The sequence below is a fragment of the Lissotriton helveticus genome, chromosome 4_1 (assembly GCF_964261635.1).
Source record: "Lissotriton helveticus chromosome 4_1, aLisHel1.1, whole genome shotgun sequence".
NCBI lineage: Eukaryota > Metazoa > Chordata > Amphibia > Caudata > Salamandridae > Lissotriton > Lissotriton helveticus.
In genome coordinates, this window is record NC_136063.1 from 1,889,869,624 (window position 1) to 1,889,894,256 (window position 24,633).

The following is a 24,633-nucleotide window of genomic DNA, read 5'->3' on the forward strand; positions in this document are numbered from 1 at the left end:
GCACGCCAAATTCCTGCCATGGTCCGCTACGCAAATATGTATGCATCCTTAGAGGATTATTATATTAAGAATATATATTAATATGGTGGCTCCTGGGGTTTGGTGGTCCTGTGCAGGTGTACTGCTTGCATATGCCCATGGTTGGCCCTGTATTTTCTGTCTATGCACTTGTTCTCCGTCACATGGGCTTTTAGTTATGAAGGCCTTGTGTTGCTGGTGCATGAGTTTTAACATGGGAAAAAGTGATATATCTGTGGCACAATGGTTTCATAAATGAGACATTTTGTATCTTATTGTAATGATAGAGAATCTTGGGGAATTTATCTGTTATGCTTGTTCTTTGCTATAATGGCTCTATGTTGTGTAAGAAATAAGTCTGTAATAAGTTAATTACATTTTATTATTTTCTTTTTTACAGTGTTTGGTGCTGAAAAGCAACAACCTGCCTTCTGAATTATACAATTTGAGGAATTATATTCTTTTTTTTCAGGTGAGTTGGTATTTTTGCATAGGCAATTTTTTTGGGTGCATATGAAAATAATGAAGAAGATTTTTTTAAATGTTTGTAAAATTTCATTTTGGAATAGGATTTTATCTTGAATTATTCACATGGGTTGTATCTGTTTATACTAGATATGTATTTTGAGATATTCTCCACTGACAGTTGAAATTATCTTTTAATGGGCTTGGTGCATGTGTTGTTTTTGATGGAGTTCAGATTTACGGATCATTGGGTTATAATTCTTTCATGTTTCCATTACTTAAATCTTGTGAAGTGCTCATGATTTTTGAAATCTTGTTGCATTATGTTTGGCAGTTTTTCTCCTTTATTTACAGAGAGGTATTATGATATGGTTCTAGGTGTGATGGGTATCTTTCCTGCATATCTGTGATTATACTATGTATAGGCATTGTTTTACATATTCAGGCAGAGGTTTATTATGAGGTTGTTCTTCATGCTTAGTATGACATTTTGTATATGCTATGACTTTTACATGGTGAGTATGCTGTTGAAACATAAAAGTAACTGTCTCTGTGGGAAGTAGTAATCTGTTAAGTGAATGCTATGGTTTGTATAGTGTGAGCCTTCTCTTCAGAGTGCATATAGTTTACATAGCTCTTTGTACTGGTGAACTGAAAAAATGAATCTGTAAAAATTAATTCTACAGATTATAAATATTTGTGATATCTAGAAAATCTAAAAAGAAATTTTACAGTAAAATGTCTTTTAACAACAGTAATTATTTAATGGAAAAAAAAGATTAGTGTTAATGTTTAGGGTTATATTGCCAATTTCTTTTCAAAACAAGAGGAACGTGGTATCTTAAAATATATAGAGTTAATAAGTTAGAAATTATAAAAATATATGTAGTTTAAAAATTAGTAAAGGTACTTTTAAGTTACACATTTATGAAAAAAGATATAATTTAGTCTCTATATTTTTTTAAAAGGATACAGAAGAATAAACTGAGTCTAGTTATGGAGAATTCCTCAGAAGAGAAACAAATTCATTTTGAAATCATTAACGAAGTGATGGAGGAAATTTTAGATGCAGTCTTTGAAGAGGAAATAGATAAAAATATTGATTTTATGGACATGTCTTTAGACTCTGCTTACTTAGAGATGGTAGAAGGAGATGAGGACTTTGGACTTGAAGAAGTCCCTGATGATATAATGGTGGAAGTTCTAGAAAATTATGAAGATTTCAATAAATAAAAAAGTTTTTTGATAGTAAAGCATTCTTGAAGAGAGTTTTCTTGTCCTATTCGTCGTTGATGTGCTTTAGGAGAGTGATAAGACATGTTCTCATGAAGTGTAAAAGAGTTTGTAGTAAAAAAGATTAAAACATCTACGATGACCCATAGTTCTTGAAAAAAGTGTACTGTTTGTATGCTTTAAAAATTAGAATTAAAAACTGTCTATAATGTTAAAACAGATATGGAGTGTGATAAAATTAAGAACCAACATTCACTACAGGATTTCCTACTCTGTTCAGAGACTTTCTGGTATTTTCTTTATTCTACTTAGAAAATGAATCTGTGGTTTAAATTTGTACGTTATATGCTAGTAGTCAACTATAATATTTGTTATGTTTGTGTTTTACAGATTGAGAATTTCATCAAAATCTTAAATTAAGATGCCGACCAGAACTGAAAAAAGAAAGCTCTATAAACGGACTTACAATTTGAAGAAGAAAGGAATTGAAGAAGTATCAAAAGAACATAGGACGGATAAAAAGAAGAGTGCTCCTGGTAAGCAAACCAAAAAGTTTTTGAGAGCAATATGTGGAAGGAAAAATCTTAGTATTGAAGTGCACAAGGAAAAAAGTATACCAGTATCGAGAAGGAGACATGGAACCAAAGATAAAAATGTTTCTGGAATCAGGAGCCAGGAAAATCTGTACAGTAAAACTCGGATGAATCAATTTAGCCAAATCAGGAAGCGTATGTTTTACAACAGAGTAGTTTCGAATTTATTACAAAAGGAGAAAGTTTCTAAAAGAAGATCTGCTTTTCTTAAGAAGAAACAATATATAGAGGGTTTTGTTGAGCGTGCATTTGAGACAAAAAGAAAATTATTTATTTTAGTACTTAATAGAATAAATACGCTAAATAAGGCAATACGAGTTTTAAAAGCTAAAAGTAAATGGAAGAGACACATAAATAGGAGTAATTTTTGTAAAGTGTTTTCTGGGAAGTGGATGCATACTTCAACGTCTGAACCATTTTTTAATGAAGAGAGTTACTTTCAAAGTAATGATTTGTTGCATGCAGTTGACACCAGTGGTCGAGGATACGAGGTGAAGGATGGATGTCTAATTGAGAAAGAGAAAATTGTGGTTAGAAATGCAGAAGAGGTGATGGCTGGAGAAGCTTCAGGGGGACGTACTAATGTTCCTGTTTACAGTTGGAATTGTAGTAGCATTTGTAGTGTAGGACAGGATTCAATTGATTTCTTTCGCAATTTCTTACGTAAGTACACTAAAGAAAGTCTAAAAAAAAAATTGTTATGTTGCAAGAATTAGATCATTGCAGAGTGCGAGAAAAAATAGGTCTGCAAGGTCATTCTCTGGCTTGTCTTTCTAAAAAAATATGCCAGAGTGTGTTTCATCACTTCAGGATGTTAGCAGTGAATCATACTAAAATGAGAAAATTGGTGAGAAAGTTGTATTATGCAAAAAGTCCAGCACTTAAACTTAAACAGTTAAATAGTGCTCTTTTGCATGGATGTGAATTAGATGTTAAGAAGATTTGTGCAGAAATTGAGGTAAGTTATTTTGGTCCAGAGGAAGATAATGCAGAGACTGATATAATTATAGAAGGAAATGTGTTAGAAAATGTTGGACATGTTAATATTGAAAATTTTGAACAGGAAATAATAAAGTTTAAGGTAATTGCAGGTGAGAAACCAAATTTTTCTTGTGTCTGTTGTCGACGCATTCATTACAAAAGTCAAACTAGGTTAGTTGATTTATATTTAAAAAGTGAAGATGAAAGTAATGTTCAATGGAAAGATTTTGCAACTTATTTGTTGGTGGAAAACTATTTTGATTTGGGTTTTGAGCAACGTATTTGTAAATATTGTTATAATAAATTAAATGAAAATAAAATGCCTGCTAGAGCTGTTCATAATAATCTAGAGTTGATAAATATTCCATCAGAATTGATGAATTTAAATACTTATGAGACTATTCTGATCCAATGTGTACATCCTTTTTAGGCTATTGTTCGTATGGAGCCTAAGACTGGTAAATTAAATCCTTCAGATTTACAAAGAGGATTAAAGGGTAGAGTTGTATATTTGCCACTTGATTTAAAAAAAAATATGGAAACAATTGGTGTTGAAAATGTAGAAGAGGAACCTGTAGTTATTTTAGTTAATGGTGTACCTACAAAGAGTAAGAAAATCTGGCAAGAATTAGTGGATGTTAGAAAAGTCAAAAAGGCAACGTTGTATTTAGTTCAAAACAATAAGTACTATAAAGATGTATACGTAGAAGAAGAAGATGTAAGTGAAGAAGAGGAGAGTGATTTGTCTATTGGACAAATTGAAAAAGTTGATCTATCCAGAAGTGAAGAAATGTATGAACATTACAGTGTTCATCCACTGCATTCCAAAGAAGCAATAGGGAATGCTATTGAATTATTTCAGATGAAAAAGGCGAAAGGAAATCCTATTAGTGTGTGGGAAGAAAGTTTGGAAGGTCGTTGTTTCCCACAGTTATTCCCTACAGGTGAAGATACACGATATGATGATCGACCTATGCAGATTCCTGCATCTGAATACCGGACAACAAGATTATATGCAGAAGATCCGAGGTTTCGCCAATGTATTCCATATTTGTTTCATCTTCTGTTTGAGAGTGACTTATCTGGTCTCTCTTATGCAGTAAATCATATCTTAAAAAGTGGAGTTCATCTGCATAATATTTCAGCAAAGGAATTTATGGATAAAGTGCAACAGAAAGATAGTGTTTTGGATTCACACCTAATTAATTTAATGGCTTGTCAGCGTGGTACTAATGAGTATTGGTACCGTCGTCATGGAGATTTGAAGTGCATGCTTAGAAACTTAGGAGCACCAACATGGTTTTTAACTCTAAGCTGTGCAGAGTATGCTTGGGAAGATTTACTTGAATTTCTTCAGGAGGCGAATGCAAACATAGAAAATATAAACTACAAGACACCCGGAGAACTGTGTTCGTTAGATCCGGTTAATGTTTGCAGATATTTTAATCATAGATTTGAAGCTATGATGTCTTTTCTTACAAACAAGAAAAATCCGCCTCTTGGTGAAGTACTGGATTTCTTTTGGAGAAAAGAATACCAATCAAGAGGTGCTCCTCATATTCATATGCTGTTATGGATCAAGGATGCTCCTAAATTTGGAAGAGACTCGGATGAGACTGTACTGTCTTTTATTGAACAGTATGTCACTTGTGACATACCTAATAGTACAACTGATAAGGATTTAAGAGGAAAAGTGTTACGCTTTCAAAATCATCGTTGTGGAAGATATTGTCGGCGAAAGTTCAAATCAAAGAGTAAATTCTACACCAAATGTCGTTTTGGATTTGCACGACCGGTACTTTCAAAAGGAAGAGTCAACAATTTGATGTCATCTTTGCGACATAACTTCAGAAGAAGGTCACCTAAAAATACGTACAATTTAAGAAGAGGTGAAGAATCCAAATATATAAATGACTATAGCCCAGTCATTTTGTAAATGTGGAATGCTAACATGGACATACAATATGTTGCAGCCAACTCTATTGCTGTGGCTCGATATGTAACGTCTTACATCACAAAATCTGAAAAGACGGAACTGAAGGAGATGTGGGAAGACATTTCTCATGAAAAGAGCCTAAGCAAGAAATTGTATACGTACAGTTTGAAGATGTTGTCTCATCGAGAAATTGGAGCATATGAATGCTGTGACCGATTGTCATCAGCAAGTCTTTATGCTAAATCAAGGACTATTCTCTGGGTGAGTTTGGGTCTTGCAGAAACACGAAACCGTGTTCTAAAACCTGTGCAAGAAATTGAATATTTAGCCCAGAAAGAACCAAACAGTACAGACATTTTGAAAACAAATATGTTGGATACATACTATCCAAATAGAAGTACTCTTCTAGAAAACATTTGTCTGTATGAAATACTTCAAAACTACACTTTTAAAAGGAATGTTACAGAGAACATTGATAAAGGTGTATATGCTGTAATGGGACAAGAAGGATGTCTGGTGAAGCAAAGAAAAGGACACTTGATTAATCATCGGAAACTGAGTTGCGAAACACCTGACAAAAGAGAATTTTACTATTTTGCTCTTTTGCAACTCTTTAAACCATGGCGTAGAGAAGAGGAACTACTTGGGAACTTTGATAGTTATGAAGATTCATTCAATGCATCTAAAAGTAGTATTGAATGTCCTGTTTTTAGTAATTATCTGCAAATGTTGAATGATGAAATAGAGCAAGAAGCGACAATTGCAGCGGAGATTGCTAGAGATAGTTCACAAGATAGTCAAAGTTCGGCTTCATTAAGTCAAGATCCACTGGGACAACCAGTCAGTCAGTCAATTATCTTTATTCGATTATTAAAAATCATAAAAGAGCGAGCAATAATACATGGCAACATTTCATCAGGACACATAATAATATGGATCAATATTATGTTAAAAAACCCTAAAATCACAATATACAGAATAAATTATACATTAATGTAAAAAGGTTAAAATCGATAAAATATAAAAGGTAAACATTAATCTGGGACAAGGTGCGGTGGAAACGGTGGTATGGTTTATTTACCAAAAAAAGATATGGTTCCATACCTGGGACAGATGTTAACGTACAATGTTTCCTGACCGTAGATTTATTTAACTCTGTGGCTTCCCTCTCCAAAACATAATAATTTGTCAGGAGATTTTTAACTGTTTTTATGTCTTCCTGATTTATCAAGTGTGGAGAAGAAAAAAGTTCGGGTCGGCCAGCTAAAGTTAACTGCGTCTGAACATATTTTAACCACGGAATATTGTGTGCTCTGTCCAGGGCTAAACAATCTTTAAGGATGTTATGATTTAAAGTAAGCTCCTGGTTGAGCCAAATTTTCAACCATCCAATAACTGGGGCTAGTTTTAAAATGTCGGTGATATAGCCCAGTCTAAGCTCTGTATGTATTATATATGTAGAAGTCGATTGAGGGACGGAAAGCAGAGTTCTCAAAAATTTATTTTCTACTTTCTGAATTTTATCATGTTCATGATTAGTGTACCCCCAAATAACAGAGCCGTATTGAGCAACCGACAAACATTTAGCTTTGTAGACCTTTATAATGCTTTCCATGGGACGGGTTCCAAGTTTTTTAGCAAAACCAAGCAACCCAGCAGCCGCTCTTGCTACAGCGTTGCTTTTAACGGAATGCTGGGGCCCCACGTGCCCTTTTCATCAAAGGTCACTCCTAAATAAGGAAAGGATGGAACTCTCCTAACCTCTTTCCCAGCACAGAAAAATGTTTTAGACTTTCTTTTCCTGCCTGCGGCTCCTACAATCATTACGTGGGATTTTTCTACATTGGTTTTCATGTCCAGCGAGGACATGAAATCCCCAAAGGCTGAAAGGAGTTTGTTTAATGCCACTCCAGAGCGTGCCAAGAGGCCAGCATCATCCGCATACAGGAGGACGGGTATCTTTATCTCACCTGCACACGGGATGTCGGACTGCCTCAAGGTCGTTTATATAAAGAGTGAAGAGGAGGGGGGCAAGGATACATCCTTGTCTAACCCCCCTCTCTGACTTAAAGTGACAAGTACATCTTCCTTCCCTGGTCACTCTGACCGAGGTCTTAAGATCTCTATGTAACTCAGCCAGATACCCCACCAAAGGGGCATCAATGCCCATGGATAAAAGGACCCCCCACAGCTTAGCCCTGTTAGCCAGGTCAAAAGCTGAGGAGAGGTCCATAAAGGCCATGTACAGAGAGCCCCCCTTGGCAATTACATATTTGTTTATGATCAGTTCTAAATTTAAGCACTGATCTAAAGTTCCTCTTTTGGCTCTAAAACCATATTGTGCATTTGATAGGGCACCCTTCCCTTCTAAGAGCTGAGTCAGTCTTCCTAAAAGGACTCTCCCCAAAATTTTAACACTAGAATCAATGAGGGAGATTGGCCTATAACAGGCCGGATCGATTCTCTGTCCTTTTTTAAAAAGTGGTATTATGGTAGACTTAGACCAGCTAGTGGGAAAAATAAAATCTCTTGTAGCGTTAAAAATTTTAGTGAGAATTTTGGCACTTAATTCAGGGGCACTCTTAAAGAAATCTGCGGGAACCCCGTCGGGGCCCGGTGCCTTTTTAGAGTGTGTGTCACTAATCGCTTTTTTCACCTCCTCTATACTAAAAGGGGGGATGATAGCTACTTCTTGTGTGAATTGTATTCCACAACCTGGAGTGTTATCAGGGCAGCTATAGATGTTACTGAAATGTGTGACCCATTGTTCATCAGGTATGGTGCAATCTGCTCTCTGCTTCTCTAAACCCACAAAATATGGATGGTTTATTATCGCCCAAAATCTAGAACTATCTCTCTGTATATCAGGCGACAATAAATCGTTCCAGGCCTCCTTTTTGATCTCAGATTTCCTCATCCTGATAGCATAGCTATATTTTTTTCTCAATGATGCTATCTGTTCTTTGTCTCTTGGTTTGTTTTTTAAAGCCTTCAAGAGGATTGAGTTAGCCTTGGAACAATTTGAATCGAACCATTTAGGACCCCTATGTGTATGGGGCTTTTTCTTTACAGTCAGGTCTAAATTGACCTGGCGGCAAATAACGTTAAACGCTTCTATCAGAGTGGTTACAGAGTTATTATTATCCAGGCAGATTGCAACCTCCCAGGGTATCCTGTATAAAGGTAATTGGGGTTACTTGGTCCCATTTCAGTCTGCGGTTCTGATCTGCCAGGACTAAATCAGTCACACATAAAGCTTCAATCACTCACTTTCCCATAACTCCCTGAGATACAATCTCTAAAATTACAGGGTTATGGTCACTAAAAACTGAAGTTTCTACCTTGTAATTAAACACTTCAGACAAAATACTGGACGATAAGAAAATATAATCCACAATTGTACCGGTGTTGTTACCCACGTATGTTGGTAACCTCAAGCATATGTTACTACTATAAAATTCATAAAGATAAAAAATTGCTAAGAGTGATTCCAAAGCCTCTCCACGTAGTGAGTGTTCAAAATGCGGAGTGGGGAGGTAGGGGGGAAAATCCTCGTATTCCACACGGCAGTCCATGTTGCATGGGTGAATGTTGTAGTCTCCCATGAGAATCACGTCAAGACCATGAACACTGTTCTCACTGTGGGTGGACAGGAAATCCTCTAAAGTTACCAAATGCAATTGAAGAGGTTCTACGAAAGAATTGTGCTGTGGTAGAAGGGAGTGATGGGCCACTGCATTATGCCTAGTGTCCTGCCCCCATATGAGATTAGAGTCCCAAATTCTATCCCACCCTGGCGCTGGAGTCCTTGGATGAGTGACATTCTGTTGTTCCCCATAAAAAAACTTCAGGGTTAGAGGAACAACAGTGCCCTGTCTGCGTTGAGGAGGGAATAAGTTAGCAAGTATATTAGGAAGGACGTCTTGATTTGAGAGGCTCACTGCCACACAGTCCCCTTTAAACTTTTTCGGCCGGTTTCCCTGCCAGGGGACCCTGGTTGCTGACTTAATTACATTTGCCAGATGGTACTTTCCCCCTGGAGCTAACCGCATATTACTGGTTAGCCAGTGCAGAGCCTTGCTTGTAAGGGAGGTTGGGCTTTCCACTGTTCCCCCTTCCAAAGGAGGGACATTCGCTAACACAAGAACCACCGGTGTGGCCTCGACTAAAAATTGTAGGGGGTCCGTAGAGTGAGCAATTACTGGGGGGAAGCTGACAGAGGGATTATTATCTGTTGGGATGTTAACTAAAAGAGAGCCCTCAGTAGTAGTGGTCAATGATGTTAATGGTTGGGGCGGTAAATTCTCAACAGACGGCTGGATCCCTGCACCATCACTTACAGCCTCGCTAACCACATTTCCCCCTGTATTATTGCTCAAATTTGTAACTATCGTGGTAATGTTTTCTACCCCACCTGCAACCGTGGTGTGGTGACCGCCCAATTTTTTAATCTCCGCTTGCAATTTATCGATTTTTGATATTAAAGGTTTTACAATGGCATTAATTTTTAACTCAAGGAAGTCCGCAATCCTTTCAAAAAAAGCGTCCTCAGAAGTATAATTTTGTTTGTCCTCCACAATGTTTACTTGCTTTGTCTTTGGGGTAATAGCCCTCTTTCTTCTTGTCCCCGGTCGTGGTCCGCCCTGCTTAGGTGGATTTTTAGTACATAATCGTCTTGGCCTTGTTGCGCGCCCTTTAGGTGTCTGCTTATCAGATGAAACTCGTGCCTGTTTCTCCTGGTCAGAGTCAATGTCAAAGTCACTTTCAGCCTCTATGTTGGGGACCTCAGAGGCCGGGACTACGTTGCCAGGTGCGCTGCTTGATCCTTGGAAAATAGGGCCACTAATTATGCTCTCCTGATTGGCTTCCTGCAAAATAGTGTCATCGATCAAAATAGATGCAGTCGGGGACAGACAACGGAGATCTGGGGATTGGCTTAACCCCAGAGAGTTTCTCCTCTGCGTATTTATTTTTTTCACAGTCTGGACAAGGTAATTGTCAAGAGTGTTTTGTGGGGCTTCCTTCGATTTCGTAGACATGTTTACAATATACTCGCAGCCTCACTTTGTAAACAAAAATAATTGCTATTAGGAAACTCTTAGGACTATGAGTCTTACTTGCAATGATGAATCCTGCAGCGTTTCTGGCACTGCCCCTGCCTCCTCCTGCTGATGAGGGCCGTAGAGGGCCCGCCCTTTGCCCGGGCTTAGCCCCGGGCGTCCCGCTCGCGTCCTGCGAAGCGGGTTCCTGTGGCGCTTATGTGCGCCTCCCTGGCGCCCTCGCGGTGTCACACAAGGCGCGCCGCCGCGTAGGCTGCCGGGAAATGTGGTCCCGGAGCGGCGGCGCGTGTAGTCTGCTGCAGAGTGACTCTTGGCAGTGGCGGCGTATCTGTGTGCCTGGCGGTGGCGTCTAGCAGGTAAGTTCAAGGTTTTCTCCGTTCCCCCCGCTCCGCCGGTTCCTGTGGCGCTTATGTGCGCCTCCCTGGTGCCCTCGCGGTGTCACACAAGGCGCGCCGCCGCGTAGGCTGCCGGGAAATGTGGTCCCGGAGCGGCGGCGCGTGTAGTCTGCTGCAGAGTGACTCTTGGCGGTGGCGGCGTATCTGTGTGCCTGGCGGTGGCATCTAGCAGGTAAGTTGAAGGTTTTCTCCGTTCCCCCGCTCCGCCGGTTCCTGTGGTGCTTATGTGCGCCTCCCTGGCGCCCTCGCGGTGTCACACAAGGCGCGCCGCCGCGTAGGCTGCCGGGAAATGTGGTCCCGGAGCGGCGGCGCGTGTAGTCTGCTGCAGAGTGACTCTTGGCAGTGGCGGCGTATCTGTGTGCCTGGCGGTGGCGTCTAGCAGGTAAGTTCAAGGTTTTCTCCGTTCCCCCCGCTCCGCCGGTTCCTGTGGCGCTTATGTGCGCCTCCCAGGTAAGTTCAAGGTTTTCTCCGTTGGGACCACTGGGACAACCAATTATCCAAAATGAAGCAGCCACCGCCATGGATGAGGTGGAAAGAGCAATGCAGCAAGGTCAAGAGGAAGTAATCAACTTAGAAGAATTAAAGAAACAATTTAATATTGAGCAAAGACAGATATATGATGAAGTGACAGAGCACATTGAGCATGGCTTTCGTCATGAGAGAAAAGATTGCTCATGTATGTCATTTGAACCTATTCGATTATATGTAAGTGGAGAAGCTGGAACTGGTAAACGTTTCCTAATTAAAGGAATTACTACATATTTACAGCAGAGAACTCAGTCAACACTGTCGTGTGTTGTCACTGCTCCAACTGGATTGGCAGCACATAATATTAAAGGTATTACTTTACATCGTTTACTGATGCTGCCAGTTGAACATGAAAATAAATTACAATATCACAAGCTATCTGGAGAAGCTTGTTTTGAAGTTTCTAGAGTGCTTAAAAAAATGAAACTTCTTATTATTGATGAAATAAGCATGGTATCTATTTTAATGCTTGCTTTTGTGCATTTAAGAATGCAACAGATACTTAAGACAGAGTATGATGTGTTATTTGGAGGTAAACATGTCATAGTTTTTGGAGATCTACTCCAACTAACTCCAGTGAAAGGACAACCTGTATTTGAAACTGTTACGCATGAAGAGACTAGAAAGTGCCTGGGCAGTATTGGAAATGTTAATATATGGTCACATTTCAAATATACTGAACTGATTCAAAATATGCGACAGGCAAAGGATACTAAATATGGAAATATTCTTCAAGATATCAGGATTGGAAAACTAACTGAAGATGCGAAACACACTCTACGAATACGATTACTTTCCAAGCTGTTTCCTAATGAAGATAATGTACCTGAGAAAATATATAGTATAGAGGTAGCAGATAAATCAGTGATATGCTTGATGCCAACTGTGAAAGAATGTTCAGTTTTTAATGAGAAAATGTTGAATTTAGAAAATCAAGAAATTAGGAAACTGGAAGCTAAAGATAGAATAGAGCATGAAGGTAGTACTATTGTTTTGTCTGAAAAGTTGAAGTTAAAATTGGATTCTCTTCAACAAAGTATATCTAAAACTGCTGGTTTAGAGAAAAATCTGTATGTATGTTTAAATTGTCGGATAATTTTAAGGAGAAATTTACATGTAGAAAGAGGATTGGTAAATGGAGCAATGGGTAATGTTGTTGGTTTTGTTAATTATACAAATAGAGATGAGATTGAATTTTTAAGAATAAAATTTGATGGAATTGAGGAAGTTCAGCAAATTAGTCGCTGTTCAAATCGTTTTTTGCTTGAGAAAGACTTATATGTCCGTCGGAAGCAATTTCCAATTTGTTTGGCATATGCAGTGACTATTCATAAATCATTGTGCTTTGGTAAATATTGGAAGCACTGTATTCAAAGAGGGTATGGCATATGTTGCTTTATCGCGAGTTAGAACTTTATGTGGACTTTATTTAATTGATTATGATGAGACAAAGATTAGTGCAGATTTAAATTGTGTGAAGGAGTATAATAGGTTAAGAAGAGAATATGCTCCAAGTTTACCTCAATATCCTTTAATTGAAAGGCGTATGGTTGGTCAGAAAAGGAAAAATTAGGAGAAATGTGCTGAAGTAGTTGAGAAACGACGAAAAAAAGATGTAGCTGTTGTTGGTAGGCATAAGAAAACGGTTAGTATTGAAGAGATTGTTGGATTTAAGTTTGAAAACAGGTCTGGTGTCAACTGTTATGCAAATGTAGTAGTTAATGTTGTTTTTTTTCTAAAAAATGTAAGGGAACAGATTGTAGAAAATCAGGAGCAAACATTTTGCTATTCCTTAAATTCTATATTTGAAAAATGCAGTAGTGGTGAAAGTGAAGTAGGAAGTGTTTCAGAACTAAGGAATGTTTTAGACATATGTGCAGGAGTAAAGCAATTTTCACAGTATATTCAGCAAGATTGTCAGGAATTTATTATGTATATGTTTACAGTTTTGGAAAATGAAAGTGTAGATATTGATAATCTTTTTGGCCTTTCTTATAAATGGGAACATAAGTGTGATAATTGCTCATTTTCAAGTAGTACTGATATACACAGTGAAAGATTTATATATTTAACATTACCTGACTGTAAAGAAGTGTCTTTTAATAAACTAGTTAAAGATGCGCATCAGAACATGGTCTGTTCTCAATGTAAGTCTGAAATGTTATCAACTTTATTTATCCATAGATATGGACAATATGTAATATTAATGTTTCAACGATGCAGAGCTGATGGGAGTAAATTGTCAACTTTAATTAAAAATGTTGTGGCTACTCAAGTATCTATTTCTAGAAGAACATTTGTAACTGTAGCCATTATTTTTCATGAAGGGCCTTCCACATCATCAGGACATTATACAGCTTATTTGAAGTGTGGAAGTGGCTGGACGCTTTGCAATGATACCCAATTGACTTTTAAGAAACGTTTGCCTTTTGCCTTAACTAACTCCTATCTGCTATTTTTGGAACCCAAATTTCAGTAGAATCACTTGCTGTAGGAAGATTAATACTGTAAAGATATGAAACTTTCTTGTTTACAAATATCATGTGACTGAGGGTCTACAAATCTATAAATGAAATTTGTGTTTGATATAGTGATAACATCAGGTAGAAATGTAGTTAATGTTTGATGGTATAAAACATGTTACACATTTTTACTGTAAAGGTTCACAAAAGAAAAGATAAGATTAAGATTAAGAAATTTCAGAAAAAAACTACTTAACTCATAGTATTTGGCCATGTGGAAAAATATGAGAGAAGAAAATGAGTACTTTAGATAATTATTTTAGAACATATATGGACGCAAGTTTTTGGGAGAGGTATTTAAAAGGTAATGAGTTAACTTATACAATTTGGCCATGCGGAAAGGTATGAAAGAAGAAAATGTATACTTAAGATAGATTTTTATAGGAGATACTTGCACGGTGTTTTTTTTAGATATATTTAAAAATAGGTCGTATAGTTTAATTAGTTTGTAACTGTGGAAGATGTAGTGTGCTTACTCAAGAAATTGCGAATTTGAGAAAAACATTTAAGATATGTTTTTTTCAGGTATTTATAATATGTATGGAGATTTTGGATGTTTTTTTTTAAACACAATCATTTTGATTGTGTTTTTTTTCCCCGCTGTTATATGATGATTAATATTGAAATCACTGTTTATAGTGAAAATCAATGTATTCTGAGGACAGCAAAAATAAACCATTTAATATGTTGTTTGAGTTATTTTGTTACATTGAATTTAGAAATATGTATTAAAACATATTTTTTTACTGTCTTCCGCAGATATTATATTTATAAGGTAAGTACAACTAATAACATCCGAGAGTTTTCTCTGCCTCTCTCTTATTGACTCCTACTTTTTTTTATTTTATGAAATGTACATTATAATCTTATTTTTACTTTTCTTCCACAGGTACTACGTTTTTAAAAGAAATGTATTTAACTTTTTTATTATTTTTTAGGTAAGTATAAAAAATAAAGAAACTTTTACATCACTGTGTCATTTCTTTGTCTATCCTGTTTAAAGCAATGTCATGTTTAATATAAGCACTTCCACATTGGATTGGGTGCATTGTTATAAGGCATGCTTTAAAAGTGATTTAATGAAATGAGCGACATTTCACTGAGTGAGTTCAACAACACTGATATATGAAAACATTGGTGGGAAATGATATTAAATGTTACATGTTGTTTTTTCCAGGAGTTTAAGTTATTTGCTGCAGTGGCAATTCTGCCACAGCATTAGGGGGCTGGGGGGCTGAGTGGTACTTCTATGCTCATGATAGAGCTACTCCTTCATGAGCCACGGTTGAGATTTGTTCATGATACAGTGGTTCTGTCATGGCTCTGCTTAGTCAATAGAACGTGTCATATTAGTGTTGTGCAAGCACAGCGGCAAGCTCATGACAAAACTGGTCCATCCTGAGGACAGCTGAGGCAATGCTCGTGATGGAGCGGCTCTGTCATGAGCATGGAAGGACTTAACAGGTGTTAAAAAAACCTGAGGGGTCTCTTCAAAGAGAGTGTTGGTTGTAATTTAAAGGGCACTTTAAAACACATTGTGGCAGCTTTATGTTGACGTTGCGTCTCTTTGCGCCACAATTTCGTCAGTTTATTTAATACAATGACAGTGGAAATAATGTACCATATTTACAACGTTATGGATCTAGGAGATATGTCACATTCTAAAGCCCTGCACCATAAGGAAGTGTTCCTCTAAAGGAATGCGTCTTGAAAGTGGCTGACTGTGATGCTTGATATTTCACTTAGTGACTTTCAGACCAATGCTGTTTCAAAACTGTGCATGTGCTTGAAGCAGGCGTAGGTATTGACGCAGTATTGTGAATATAGTGCATTGGTGAGCCTTGCTGGAGCTGCATCACACTTGCGATGCAACTCTAGTAATGTATTACTTTTTCAGCACAGATGTGTTACGCATGTATGGTGTTTTTGTACCATGGTGCGCCACATTTCAAATGTGGCACACCATGGGTAACGGAGCACTAGCATACTGTGGTGCACATTAACTGGTGCATATCTGGGTTTGAAGTAGTTAACATAAATCTGCCCCATAGGTTACACATCCGCGTTTAGTAGACTGTTTGGCCTTTGTAGTTTTATGTTTTTTCTGTTATTCTATGTAGGTATGTAATATTGCAAGATTTTTGTCACGAAAAATAAGCCATGAGTATTGGGTTTGTGAAAGATTGCAAGATTTTTAAAATTAAAAAGGAAAAACCATGGCATTGTTTAATATAGCATTGTAAATACTTATCTTTAACAATGATGAGAGAGTAAAAAAAGGTTAACCTGATGTTCGAAAGTTATTCATAGGTTTCTTTAGAGGAAGTATTCTATATTATTGAAGCGTGGGTGTTTCACTTTTTTATAGGTAATAGAATGCATTCTGCAAGCATGTAGTACTCCTCATGCTACAGCATAAATATTCTTCAGTGCTTATTTTCATTTCGTAAGTGGTATTGAGACCGACATAGAACTTCAATGGATCGGAGGGGCTGTTCTTGTGCATCTGGAGGACTGCTAAGCCGTTGCAGCAGTGGGAGTGAGGCCTCTTACAGGGGCGTAGCGCAGCTCCTTTTGATGTTCACAATTGCAGATAACACGGTAGAGATGTGAGAGAAGTGGGTGGAGTGCTTCGTGTAAATTGCAGAATAGAAACTACTCAGAACCAATTGGAAGTGTTGTTTTGAAGTCACATGACTTCACATGCGCGTCTTAGGACGTGTACGCGGTGATAGTATCTGGTCATGTACGCCATTTGGAAGTAGCGGACTAATTCAGCGAAGTTTCAAAACGTGAAAAGGAGTAAATCGAAACATATCCGGATTTAATATATCTTCTGAGTAGTATAAGTTCTATGATGGGTCTATGAAGAAATTTAATAAATTGCAATCGCGAAGTTTTCCCGAAATATATAGGCGGGTGCACGCACACGGTCGCGCACGATCGAAAGCCAAAAAAGGGGAGATAAACGCCCTTCATAATATGCTCCTGGAGCTGTTTTTGGTACAATGAGTTAGTTCTGAAAAGAACTTTTTTTTTTTTTAAACAACTGTTATGTTGTTTTTTATTTTTTAAACTTGCAACAACATTTTCAAGTGTGACACAGGATCAAAATGAAATGAAGAAATTTATCTTTTCTCTGGGCATTTATGACTCTCAATTTTTAGTTTAGTAAGAATGAGGCTCTGCTCTCCGTACAGAAGAATTTCTCCAGACTCGTTACATTTCATGTGCACCTTTGCAAGATATGGTCTCAAGTCCATCACAGCACTCGATGGAGATACAGGTCGTCCACCAGAAGATGTGATAGTATCTGGTGCGGTGATAGTATCTGGTCACGTACGGCATTTGGAAGTAGCGGTCTAATTCAGCGAAGTTTCAAAACGTGAGAAGGAGTAAATCGAAACATATCCGTATTTAATATATCTTCTGAGCTCGAATCAAGCATACAATTGTTAAAGTATAAAACCTTTTATATTTTTTTTTAAAATACCAAGGTGTGTACATTCGGTCACACACGAAAGTTTAAAAAGACATTCTGCTCCATTTAATGAAAATTTTCATAATATTAAAAAAGAAGCCTAGGTTTAGTCTGTTTGACGTATTATAAGTTCTTTGATGGGTCTATGAAGAAATTCAATAAGTTCAGATTGCAAAGTTTTCACGAAATATATAGGTGGGTGCGCGCACACGGTCGCGCACGAAAGCCTGGAAATGCGCTATCCATTTTATTGAGAACTGTTGCCGAGAGTGCGCACACCGGGTCGTGCACGAAAGTTTAGAAAGGCTATTTTTATTTACAGATAAATTTTAATGCGTTGAAAAAAACGCAAGGTACAGACTTTCTAATTCTGTATCGCTTTACAAGGAGTCTCTATGCAACTTGAACAGTGAAGAAAACGGCTTGTTTCCGAAAAAAATATTGCCAGAACTTTATTGACTAAAGTATAGGTTGTATACACAAGATATTTCTGAATTAGCATTTTAAAAATCAATGAAATTCACTGAAAAAACCATAGGTTTTACACACGTTATAGTTAGGAAGTAGCATTTACAAAACCTATGAAATTCACTGAAAAAAACATAGGTTTGACACCAGTTATAGTTAGCTGGAAATTTTACTGATATAAAACCAATGAAATTCCACGTTATAGTTAGTTGGACTCACTATAACTTGCGCGTGTAATGCACTGCTGATGACGTCACATATTACATCACTCATGACATCACTGATGACACCCTCCTTGTGACACAGTGACAGACCTCCTTTCACTGTAATCTAACCCTTGAAACGCATATTCAAAAATAGAAACTAAAATGTTCAAAAAAATGGAGATACTCATACCAGTTACAACAACAAATTCAATAATTCCACCATGTATATACACATGCACTAATTCACCAACAGTTCTATATAGTCACTCATACATATATTCACTAATCATATGTAGTGATACACCTACACATCCTGTTACACACCGACAGTCATCCAAAAGTTATTCACACACATACTCATACATGCAAATAAACTATTGAACATCCATTTATTTGCATAAACAGCTATACACACACTACCACTTTACTTCTAAGGAAACTTACACATACTTACTCTCTTAATAAATCACTTATAGAAACACATACTAATTTAAACAGGAACTCTTACAATCCCTCACTCTCACATATACTCACTTATATACATCAATATTCACATATACTACATTAAAACATATGTAGTTACTGATAAAGACACTAATAAGACAGTCATTCACTCACTAACACAGACATATACACACTAATCCACCCATACAGTCCTGCACATATGCTGTCTTCAAAACACATACAAACTGAGACTCAGCCATTCTTGCATCTATGTAGTAAGTAATACCCCCACCAAACCATGCAAACACTCATACTGATACTAAGAAAAACATCTAATAACCTATATACATACACATGTAGCAACTCACCAACCCATGCAGGCACTTATACACAAAGTGAAACACTAATACATATATTGAAATATTTAAGCATTACTCAGTAATATATGTATTCACTAAGATATTCAATAATATATACATATCTAACACATATTTATTTTTCAGAAAGACACACATTCACTGGATGGTGTCATCAGTGATGTCATGAGTGATGTAATATGTGGAGAAGTGTGGCTCAGGGGTTAGAGGCAGCAGACCCGGAAGCTGAGATCGGTCCTGGACCAGGGTTCAATTCCCCGCCTCGGCGGGTCTTGGGCTAAAAATTCCATGGACTCGATAATTCTCGCCCCGGTGCCTCCTCGACTCACGGGTTCACACTCTGCGACTCTGGGCAATAGCTTGCTCAATCTCCACAACGGCCCTTCGCGGCGGGATGCCTGACTTTCACCTTGTGGATACCCTGCTATCTCACAGGGGAATACCAGGAAGGGTTCCCTAAGCAAGCGCCGGGAAACCCACTGCGGGTAGCTGTGCGCTATATAAGCTCAACTACATTTACATTTACATTTACATATGTGACGTCATCAGCAGTGCATTACACGCGCAAGTTATAGTGAGTCCAACTAACTATAACGTGGAATTTCATTGGTTTTATATCAGTAAAATTTCCAGCTAACTATAACTGGTGTCAAACCTATGGTTTTTTCAGTGAATTTCATAGGTTTTGTAAATGCTACTTCCTAACTATAACATGTGTAAAACCTATGGTTTTTTCAGTGAATATATATATATATATATATATATATATTGGCCATGCTGCACAGCGGCAGTGCTCACATACAGCATGGCTAACTGTCATTGGCAAAGCTGATAGATCTCATAGGTGAGACCCATTTGCTTTGCCAATGCTTCTTTTGAATGTGCAGTGAATAAGAATTCCTCTCCACTGATACATCTCTACTCACATATTGCCAGCAGGAAACCCATCTGGTAACCATGAAGTCTTCGGGCTTATATATGCTTTTGAAATTCATCATTTGTTCATTTATATTCCAAACAAATTATTATTATTTCAATATTTTTTTTAACTAACCTCTGACTCGTAAAGTTTCGTCATGTTGGATTTTCTTCCGATGTAAAAGTCAATTCCATCCATAGCACCCTCCAGAGTAGCACCACGTACCACTAATATTATAAGTATAATGTATGGAAACGTGGCTGAAAAGTACACCACCTACCAAAACAGATGCATATACATAAAACATGACATCAACCACAGCATACTTTAGGAGAGAGTTTCTGTTTATAAAAAATAAATAAACACGAGATTACAAAAATATGATGAACGAAAAAAAACATTTCTCTCTGCATCAAATATTTCCTTTGTTTTGATTTATTTATAGCACAATGTAAACTAGTTTCTTAGGATTTTTAAGACTATTGTGGGTTGTTATTACCCAGCATCATCATTATTAGTTTAATATTTTTAGGCCCTGATCCTGAGTTTGATGAAACCCAGAATCCCTGGGGTGTAGTTTTTACGGGGTATGATAAATAGCCATGATTACAATTTTGCTGGTGGAATAAGAGAAAATACACACAGAAAAGGTGCCCACCACACTTAATTACAGTTGTTTGTGAGTTCACAGCACACTTCCCCCATTAAATATCAACTGCTTTATTCCTGTCATAATTTGTAAGGAGAGGTTTGCAGTGGTGCAATACTTAGCACAGAACTTTAGAACTCCTGTTTGCATAGATTTAGTAGTAGAATATTGTGGAAAAAATATTGTGCCTTCAAAGCAATGAAGCAAAAATAAAGATTAACAAAATATGGTACTTACTTATTCCCTTCCTGGAGTTTAGGCTATCAACCAGGACTCTCTGGATTAAACCCAGATCAGTTGACTGGGGTGAGTGTTTGATTTGCTCAAAAGCTCCATCCTTCATCCCCTTTGGTATCGCTTTGTTCGCCCTAAGTTGGCAGGGTATGCCCAGACGTGAGTCCCTTGCTCACTCTACCACTGGATTGATGAGGATTATGAATCCGAAACTGGTCCCAGGATGCTTGTTTCCGGTCCAGGGAAGAAATGGCTTGGCAGTTCGGGCTGGACTGTTCCCATGAGGCACAGGGTCAGACTGATTTGCATATGGTCATGTCTGAACTGGGGTGGTGGAGTGAGCTAAAGAATGGTGATGGATTAAACCCAGATCAGTTGACTGGGGATGAGTGTTTGATTTGCTCAAACGCGCCGTCTATCATCCCCTTTGGTATTGCTTTGTTCGCCCTAAGTTGGCAGGGTATGCCCGGACGTGGGTCCCTTGTTCACTCTACCACTGGATACAAGATAGCCTGGCTGATGAGGATTATGAATCCGAAACGGTCCCAGGATGCTTGTTTCCGTTACAGGGAAGACATGGCTTGGCAGTTCGGGCTGTACTATTCCCATGAGGCACAGAGTCAGACTGATATGCATATGGCCATGTCTGAACTGGAGTGGTGGAGTGAGCTAAAGAATGGTGATGGATTAAAGCCAGATCAGTTGACTGGGGGTGAGTGCTTGATTTGCTCAAACGCTCCGTCCATCATCCCCTTTGGTATCACTATACCTTTGAGACATTTCATCCCCTTTGGTATCACTATACCTTTGAGACATTTCGTGTACGTTCAGTGAAACTACAGTGGAATTTTAGCATTGACAAGTCATAATCTGATTGCATAATGACTGCCTTTACAAATGTTTAAGGCAGCCATATTCTTTTAAGGCCACTGTTCCAATGTTCTGGCGTTGGGTCTTAGATAGAGGTATTAGGTTTTATATTCACAACATGTTCCCACTATAATAAAGTGATAATAGGTTGGAAAAATAATTATTAGTTACTATTTGTTTTAAAATTGAAAAAAAAATATCTTAAAAAATTGAAAATGCAATGTATTACACATTCTTTTTCTCAAATACAGTGTAATACAGTGCATGTATAATTTGTAACATATTTAATTCTGTAAAAAATAAAAGGAGTATGGAGTACCATGCTAATACCTAAAAAATATCCTAAAAAGTAAGGTACTAGTGCAGTACTCCATAAACGTATTTAAAAATATGTAGAGAAATATAAATGAATTGCCCTACCTATTACCACTTTAATATTGTGTTGATCGGTAGGCAACTATAATAAAACCTACTACTCACCTATATATAAGGACCTAACAAAGAACTTAGCTAAAGTGTAGTAAATACATTATAGCTGCCTCTAAAAACAGCCATTAGCCAATTAAAGACTGGCTTGACCTTTCCATGTACCACAGTATCCTGAAAGGTTAGTTGTATACCATGGCCCAAAATATAAGTAAGACCTAACTCTGTTATTGTATTGCGGCACCCTTTTTGTCACGCATTGTGTCACATGGGCCATACAATACTTAGGGAGATAAAGTGTGGTCTCTTGAACACAAAGGACGCGCTCTTTCAACTTAAACCTTGTAGGTTTTTTTCCAGATTCAACTCTTTTGGTTTCGTATTTAAAAAGAAAAAGTTTCCACAAGTTTTTGTGAACATAGCAATTACATTTATTCATAAAGCATGTCTTTAGAAATTGTCATCATTTCCAATGAAGAGTTCATTTGAAATCAATAGAATTTTACGACGTTACATTATGCCCAATGCATTTCGGGTTGTCAAGGAAACCCTTCGTCAGGGGCAGTTTGTACACGGTCGCGGAGCTCCCGGTCATCGATTCCATACAATACTTAGGCCAGATTTACAAAGCAATGTAAGACTACTATGCGTGTCCCTGCATTGGTTGGAAACAAGAATTAGAAGTTCAGCACAATTTGCCGTTTGCGTTCTCTGCACACTATAATCTACATTGCTGCAAAATTTCTCATTCATCCGTACACCTCTCCACCGTATGCTACTATGCTATACACCACTCCATTTTGCGGTATTCCCATATATGCAACTCTAGTATACACCACTCCACTCTATGCCTCTCCACTGTACGAGACTCCACTCTACTATACTCTGCGCTATTACACTGTAAACAACTACACTAGACGTCACAAGATACTATGCTCCTACACTGTACATACCTCCATGCTACACCACTCCATTGTCCTCCAATCCACTTAATTCTACTCCGCTGTACGAAATCCCACATAACACCATTCCACTGTACGCCACTCCACTCTGCGCTATGCCACTGTATGTCACTCTACTCTGTCCCTCCACTGTATGCTATTCCACTGTATCCCATTCCACTGTACACCACTCCAGACTAAACCACTCCACTATTAGCTATTCCGCTCTATGCCTCTCCACTGTACGAGACTCCATTCTACACCACTCCACTTTATGCTATTACACTGTATGCAACCTCATTGGACCCGACAACACTCTGCTTTTACACTGTACACCACTCCACTGTATGCTTCCACACTATATGCTATTCCACTCTATGCCGGCCCACTTTGTGCTATTCTACTGTATGCCACTCCAATGTACACCACTCCACTCTATGTTATTAAACTATGCACAATTACTAACTACACCACTCCCCTGTACAACACTCCACTCTACACTACTCCACTCTACGTTATTACACTCTATGCCAGTAAACTTTACTCTATTACACTGTACATAACTCCACTCAGTGCCACTTCAGTGTACGCCACTTCATTGTATGCCACTGCACTATACGTCTATGTCATTCTATGCCATTTCGCTGTAAGCTACTCAACTTTATGCTATTCCATTGTTTACCACTCCACTATACAACACTCCACTATAAGCTATTTCACTATATGTTGCTACATTGTACGCTGCTCTATATCACTCCAGTGTATTCCACTCCGTACTATTCAATTCAACTTTATTCCATTGTACGCCACTCCACTCTATGCTATTAAACTCTATCCCACTTCAGTGCATGCCACTCCGGTCTACACCCCTTCACCGTAAGCCACTGCACTGTACACTAAATCTAAATCCGGTAATTGTAAAGTGCAAACTACTTACTTGTAAGGGTCTCAAGGCGCTGGGGCCGTCGGGTAGATTAAGTGAGATTTTGCCCAGAGATACATAGTGCTGATCTGCTGCAGGTGCCGGGGATCGAACAAAGTGCCTTCCGCTCCGGGTTGAGCTGGCCTGGCTGCTGCACCACATTTCTTCTCAAGGGCAATGAAATACTTAGGCCACTGCCTCTCTATTCCCTATTCCACTCTATGCCACTCTACTGTGTACCACTCCACTATGTGTCTCCGGCCTAGGTCAGTCCATTGAAAGCCAATCCACTCTTTATCACTGTACTGTATCCTATTCTACTCTACCCCACTCCTCTGTATGCCATCCAGTCTATGCCACTCCACTGTACGCTATCACACTCTATGCTATTCCAATCTATGCTTTCTACTTTATTCCACTCCACTGTACTCTACTCTATGCTATTCCGCTGTACGTCACTCCACTCCATGCTAATACAATGTATGCAACTTAAATCTTAGCCTCTCTACTGTATTATATTCCACTCTATCCCACTCCAGTGTATGCTACTCCATTCTATGCTATTCCATTGGACATCACTCCATTGTACGCCACTCCACTCTATGCTACTACACTCTACCTCACTCCATTGTACACCACTTCAGTCTACACCACTCCACTGTACGCAACTACACTATACACTATTACACCACTCCACTTTGCAACAGTCCATTCTATGCTCTTACACTCTATGCCACTCCATTCTAAGCTATTCCACTGTACACCACTCCACTGTATGCTACTCCAAATTATGCTATTCCACTCTAAACTATTCCACTGCATACCACTCCAGTGAAAGCTCCTACACTCTATGCCACTCCAATGTACTTTCCCCACTCTGAATAGCTCCACTCTACAAACCTCTGCTACACTCAATGACACATTACTAGTCTCTACTTCACTCTATCCCGCACTCTCCACTGTCC

General features: G+C 38.2%; 1 protein-coding gene across 3 annotated transcripts in view; it reads right to left on the reverse strand.

Moving 5' to 3' along the window:
* Positions 1-24,633, reverse strand: part of LOC144827735 (sodium- and chloride-dependent neutral and basic amino acid transporter B(0+)-like) — a 1,401,915-nt gene that overhangs the window by 901,420 nt on the left and 475,862 nt on the right. For 2 of the 3 annotated variants that reach the window (XM_078685941.1, XM_078685943.1), the window contains exon 7: positions 19,762-19,902. The exons of the other annotated variant lie outside the window; for it this stretch is intronic. In XM_078685941.1, coding sequence (XP_078542067.1) covers positions 19,762-19,902 — 141 coding nt within the window. The remainder of the gene's footprint in view (positions 1-19,761; positions 19,903-24,633) is intronic. 3 annotated transcript variants of the gene reach the window in all.